Here is a 6,678-nt window from a genome sequence, read left to right as displayed (position 1 = left end):
GCCAGGAGGAGTCCTGCAGCATCCAAACCAGGGATCAGATTCCTAGTCAAAGGAAGTGATCTCTGAATATCACCCGTTTAAACCAGGGTAGGTTATGCTGCTGTGTGTTTTATGCCCAGGATCTCATCTGGAGCACCTCCACACCCCTCCTAGGCTGTGGGCAGGGATAAGAGGGTGGGAGCACTGGCTCCCAGCATGAAAGCCCTGTGTGCATACCTGTAGTCTTATTGATTTAGCATAAAAAGCAGAAATCAAGTATGAATTCAGCCTTTGCCAGCTTGGTCCACAGATCATGCATTTTTAGAAAGCCATCCTACATCCTTCATGTAACTGAGAGTTATGGGCCACCACTCTTGATAAATGTCAGCCAAGAATTAAGTGGGGTGTGGGAATGGTGCAGTTGTGCATTTCCTGCAGGTGATTGTGACACCAAAAGCCTTCTCGGTGGCCCGTGTTACTACCCAGCTAGCTGGCAAGCTGGAACAGAGCTCAAACAGTTTGAGGAAAAGTAAAATACAGTACTGCACAACAGAGGAGGCATTTCCATGGTTATGGTTGGCACCCTAGAGTAATCTTTCATCACTTAAAGATTAAATGGCAATTCCCAAGCTACTGAAAACTCAGCATTTTGGGAGAATCATTCTCTTAAAGCATGCTTGAGTGATGGACCAATTTCCTCTCTCTTTGTCCTCTTTAACTGATGTACAGCAAAGGATGTAGAGCCAGTTACTAAATTGTTTTTCCTGACCAGCCCTAGGAAAGGTGGATCTGGCAGACAACAGCAGCAATGGCCTGGGAGTCCAAAGCAGCAAAACGCGGGTGCATATTTCTGCCGTGGTCCTGAAAAGGCGATGGAGAATCGAGTACCATTGTACCTGTGCTCCTGTTCCTCTGCAACTACAGCTGGCTCATTTTCACTGTCTGGCATGTGTCCTGTCTGAATTGACCCAGTGTGCACCCAACTGTCTGCACAGGCATGCCCCGAGGTGATGCTGGAAGGGTTATTCCTTGGTTTTTTACTCCTATTAGTCATGTTAGTGCTTGTGCCCGTATTGATTATTTTCAGACATTATTCAACATTAAAGTGTGAAGTTAAAGCCCCTCCACCCTTGTGAGGCAGCATGAGAGCAGATTTGTGTGCTTTTTTTCAAAACAGCTAAAACTATAAAACCGTGCATTTGCAAAAACAACCCCTCGCTGGGCCTTTTTATGTTTTTAATGAAGCACTTTCTGCATTCAAATGCCAGTTGCCTCTCTGTCTGTGCGACAGTGCCTTTGCTCTGCCACCTGCTGCCAGCTGCTGCGAACATTAGCTTCACTGCAGCCAGGTCTAGGCCTTGGGGGTTTTTTCTTTATTGTAAAATAAAGTTGAAATAAGAAATAATATTTAGGTGTTCTAGGGCAGAGCTTTATCCTACTACTTGTTTGCTTAATGCTCTTTACTTTGGCAAGCATGTCAAGAGTGGGAAAGGAAATGAGTGTTAACATTTGTCACACGTTTGGTAATATTGCATATAGAAAGGTAAATGCCAAATGTACATATGCCATTTTATACATAAATGCTTCTGGCAAGGAGAGGCGTTTTCTACCCAATTACGTGGCCTTTTTGATGTAAATGTTATGAATGTGTGGTAATATTTGGCCATCTGCTGATGATAGTAAGAATTGCATGGGCATGGCGGAACGGAGCCCCTTCACGCTGGCTTCTGCAGGAGCCGCAGCCAACTGTGCCGCTGCAGGTGGGAGGAGGGATCGTGGGGACGCCAGCACCCCGCAGAGGTACCGGGATCTGCCCCGCGTGGTGGGATGGGGGTGACAGCCTCATCTGGACTTCCTGACATCAGAAGAAACCTAAATCCAGGTTTGGGATGACCACCTTGGTCTGTAATAGTATCTGTGGGTGGCAACTAGCAGATGACCCTGCTGGCCCATGGCAAGTTTTCCTCAGGCTGTTGACCACTTGTTGCTTGCAATGGCTGGAGGTGTTTCTGGAAATGCATTTGCCTAATGTCTGTAACTATAGGGTCGTGGACCACTTACAGGAACAAAACCAGAGCACAGTATCTGGGTGAGAGAGGAAAAGGAGAGGTGCGAGAAGAAAGAAGGGGAGATGAGAAAAACACAAAGTGGGAAAGGTCTAAATAAAAAGAATCATAGAATCATTAAGGTTGGAAGAGACCTCTAAGGTCATCGAGTCCAACTGTCAACCCAACACCACCATGCCCACTAAACCATGTCCCTAAGCGCCTCATCTACACGGCTTTTAAATACCTCCAGGGATGGTGACTCAACCACTTCCCTGGGCAGCCTGTTCCAATGTTTAACCACTCAACACAAAAAAGAAGGTGGGAAAGTCTTGGTTTGTGTGGTCGAGGCTGTGTGAAGGAGGAGATGGAGGTTGAGAGAGTAAAGAAAAGCTGATGAGGAAAGACGTGGAGACAAGAAAAGGAGAAAGGCGAGGAGTGGTGGAAGTGATGAGCCCTTCTCAGAAAAGAGAAGTTAGGCTGCCATCCAGGTCATGGAAACTTGTCCCTTGAAAGTCCCGTGTGCTCCCTCTCTGTCCACACAGGCTGTGGAGCAGGGGCAAAGAGGGGAGGGTGTGGGACTTTTCTGTTCCTGTCCAAGCCCTGCTGGCACCAGTATTTGTATTTCACATCTTCTCGGCTTGGAGTGCCTGATGGGCAGTGGGCGCACTGTCCCCGCATGCGCAGAGTGGTGTGTTTCAGTGCCCTTCCAGCCTGCTGGCTTTTCCCACAGATTGGGGAAAACGGTGGGTTCGGGTCTTACACCCACGAGTTGGAGTCAGTCCAGATGGAGGAGCTGGGGCAAACACGCTGTGTGGCGGGGTGACAGCAGAGACGTGAGACCGCGACAGCAGAGGTACGGTCTAACTTTGCCTCAACTCCCTTCAGAACTGAAAGAAGTTAATTAAAGGTTTAGTCACTGGTTTTGTTTTCCTTTTCCTCTCTGAGACCAGCTGCCCCGTTTCGCATACCAGCACAGACGGGTACTGCAGTGGCCCTAGCCAGGGTGGACACAGGGACATGGGTGCCCCGACTGTGTCACCTAGGAGACACCTGGTGCTAAAGCCTTCACAGTCCTTTCCTGCTCTTCCCTCATCACATGCACATATTGCAGGATATTGGTATTGTGCTTTACAAAAAAAGGTTGCGTAAGGGGATGTGATTTTACAGTCTGCCCAGCAGAAGGCAGTCAGGTGAGCTCTGACAATATTTGCTTATCCTCCTCCCATCAGAGGGAGCTTTCAGAAGTTCTCATCCCTGCCACCCCACAAAAGGTACTGAAGTGTTTTAGGAGGTGAAAAAGGAGGACTTGGCTTTTAAACCCCCAGAAACATAGTGAGTCAGGAAAAGGTTTCTAGAAGAGACAGATAAAATAATAGCACAGCCGTTTTCCTTTGATCTTTCCTAAACATGTTCGTTACATCTCTTTCTGCTGAATTAATCCTGAATTTTCTCAGCACAGCCAGAGTTTTGCCCTGTGAGCCCACCCCCAACAGAAACAGGGGCATCTGGCTTCGTTGTAACACCAATCCCACCTGCATCCATCAGGCCCTGAGTCTCAGCTGAGGGTTGTGAGCTGGGAACAGAGGTCCATATGCTACACTGAGGGCTAGAATCGGGTAAGGGAAGGTGACAAATACATGGCAGGGATGCTGAATCAGTAGAGTTCAATAGGAGTATGGTCCACAGGCTGGCCAGTGCTGGATGAGGAGCAGTCCTCGGGGCATCGCTGCTGGTCTGGCTTTCTTGGCGGAGAAGGAGAAATTCTCATCGACTGTCAAAAGTCATCACCTGAAACACCCCCAGACCCTGGTTCAGCCCCGGGTCATTCCACTGCTGCAATGAATTTGTGCCAGGTAGGGACTCTGTTGATTGCATCTGTAAAAAATGTGTATTTTTTTACTTTCAGCTATCATCAGTTTGAAAACTGCTTTTGTATTTGACAGGCAGTGTATTGACTCGCTTCTGCTCGTTTGCTTTCCAACTCAGTTTTTCATTTCGCATTTCTCAATGTCTCACCAGAAGCTATTCAAGTTTGCGCTCTTTCTGTGACAGGGCACATCCTCAAACTCAAAACTGCACATTTTGGACAAGAGATGTCTGCTCCAAGGCTTACAGCTTGGCTTTTTATAAAGACCTGAACAATTTGCAAAATTTGGATGCAGCTGCTGTTTCAAATGAATGCAGCCAAGACTGTATTAGGGAGCTCAGGTACACCATTGTAGCTGTTTTGCTGCAGCACTATGTTTTTGTTTCAGCTTAGAGTAAAAAATAAACCTGACATATATTGAAGGAATTGGTGGAGATGTCATACAGAAGAGTGAGGTAGTTGTGTTAGAGCTATGGGGACAAATTCCCTGTTAGGGGACCCTTTAGGGGAAAGCCTGACTTCCAGGGGTGCGATGTTCCTTTGGCCAAAAATCCTGTGCAATTCCTTCATCCTGCTAAGCAAAAAGCTTTGCGCGTTCTCTCTCTCTTACCACAGTCCTTAATCGTAAGTGAAAATCTTTCCACATGTGGCTGAGACCTGTCTGTGGCCTAACAGCATTCATAGCAATTGTATTCCAATTTCCTTTCTTATTTGATAGTTTAATAATATCCTGAGTAGCATTTAATGCTACCGTTATACTTGCCACATCTGGTACAGAATGAATATCGATCCCTTACAAAGCTGGAGCTTGGGATATTCATGAAAACTTTCTTTTATGCTGAGTTCATTGTTGATTTGTTTAGTGTTCCCCTTTCACATCTTCTGTTTCAATTAAAGAAAAAACAACTCTGAAAAAGAAAGGGAGGAGAAAAGGCAGTTTTTGTGGGCTCATGTTGGTGTTCTTGACCTACACCCTCTTGGTCCTGCTTGCCTGTAGCTCAGCTGAAGTCAAGCTGACATACAACCCCTGTCGCTGTATCAGGTTGGGCCATATTGATCTTTATGTATAGATATCCCTAACTTCAAGGAGAATATATGACCTCTGAAGGGCCTGAGCAACCCCCATAGCCTGGGATGGGAAAGGTGTCCTCTGTGCATTTGCCATGGGGAACCACTGAGCTGTATTTCAGGCTGTTGCCCCCGGCTCCAGAAGCGGCTGCATTGCAGCAACAGCGAAAGAAACCCCAGGTCAGAGAGCTGCAAGGTTAAACTGAAGCAGACACGGAGTAATTTCTTGCCACAAGACAAATGGTATTACTCACACAATGTGAACAAGATCTATCCCAGGGCTTATGAAGTCTGTCAGCTTTGCACACGTGGATAAAAGGCATTAAGGAAATCTCCCTTATTTTTTAGATGTGTTGTCTTTTCTGGGACTTGCCCATTTGCTGGGTTTGTGCTCTCATGCTGAATGCATTTTGAAGCTCTCTTCAAGTGCTGTGTATTTAATTGGCTTCACAGGCAGGCACCTCGTGCGACACAGTCTGTCTTGTTGACAGTCTGTGAAATATTTTGCCATTGTTCTTTTTCATTTGGCACACAAGTGTCTGCACACAGTGTCCAGAATAGCCAGGTCCAAGTCACTGATGACATCATGGTCTCTGGAAGAAAAACTTCCTCGGGGAGCAGGGGCAGTACGTGCAGCTTTGGGCTAACTACAAAACAAATCAATTTTTTTGTGTAGAAAATGAAAAATATGCTCAGAAATATAAAAGGGAATAATAACGTTGACTACTAGCAGAGGATGTGTTGGATGAGCCCAAAGTCAATGTGATTGTACTTTACACTGTACCAGCGATTGCATCTGTAGGATGAGCCCCAGCTCTCAGTGAATTCATTCTCATGCCTTGGTGGCCCTTTCCCTCTTACAGGGGGAAACTGTGGTCCAGAATGACCTGCCAGGATTCAGCAGCAGCTGACCTGAAGGAAGGTAGGGCTTCTCAGCAAGCCTCCTGTCTTGGGAACCCATCACTTCCAGACTAGAGCCTGCTGGGCCCCAGGTTCTGATCGTGGTTTCCCTTTTTCATCTCTTTCTTTTCTTTCTTTTCTTTCTTTTCTTTCTTTTCTTTCTTTTCTTTCTTTTCTTTCTTTTCTTTCTTTCAGCTGACTGCTGGTAGTAAATGGTAAAAGCCCTCTTTGCTGACACTGCTGCAGGGAGATTCATAGATTCCTCCTGGTTTCCAGGAAATATTGAAAACTCCAAGTCAGGGAAGAGTCAGCTGGGAGGGAGGGAGGAGGAACATGGCAGGAGCTATTCAACTGTCCTGGGAGATTTCCATCCTTCAGCTAATAACTGAAGTAGGGTATAACAATGAAATTAATTTTAAATCACCTAAACAATCAAAGAACAATTACTTCCTTTAATTACAAGCAAGATGGGGGAAACAATAGGATTTAATTTAAATAAAATCTCAACCAACTCAGCTATGATCTTTATTTAATACAAAAGTGACAGAACTTCCTGCTTTGCGATACTCTATGTGCCTGAAAATACTGTGCTTTATCTTCACCGTTGACACGATAAACCATGGGATGGACTATGCTTAAGACTCAGCACCTGACTGAAAAATAAACCAGGGCCCTACACTTTGTTTTTAAATTATAATCCCAAGTCTGTACAGCAGTATCTGCTCTCAGTGCCAAAGTTTACTGGGAGAACCCAGCACTAAGTTGAATGATGCCCTGTTTGTTTTGGTATTACTTATTAATTATTTTTTTTAGACA

At 45.7% G+C, this 6,678-nt stretch overlaps 1 protein-coding gene across 1 annotated transcript in view; it reads left to right on the top strand.

The window, feature by feature from the left end:
- Positions 1 to 1,675: 1,675 nt before the first annotated feature.
- The window catches only part of SMG1 (SMG1 phosphatidylinositol 3-kinase-related kinase), an 86,150-nt gene continuing 81,147 nt past the window's right edge, over positions 1,676 to 6,678 (top strand). Inside the window, exon 1 of the mRNA XM_009324824.1 lies at positions 1,676 to 1,779. Within this exon, the coding sequence (XP_009323099.1) occupies positions 1,676 to 1,779 (104 nt within the window). The remainder of the gene's footprint in view (positions 1,780 to 6,678) is intronic.

Source organism: Pygoscelis adeliae, unplaced genomic scaffold (genome assembly GCF_000699105.1).
Source record: "Pygoscelis adeliae isolate BGI_AS28 unplaced genomic scaffold, ASM69910v1 Scaffold85, whole genome shotgun sequence".
In the NCBI taxonomy this organism is placed as follows: domain Eukaryota; kingdom Metazoa; phylum Chordata; class Aves; order Sphenisciformes; family Spheniscidae; genus Pygoscelis; species Pygoscelis adeliae.
Note: the sequence above shows the minus strand (reverse complement) of the source record. Positions and strands in the feature narration are given on the sequence as shown.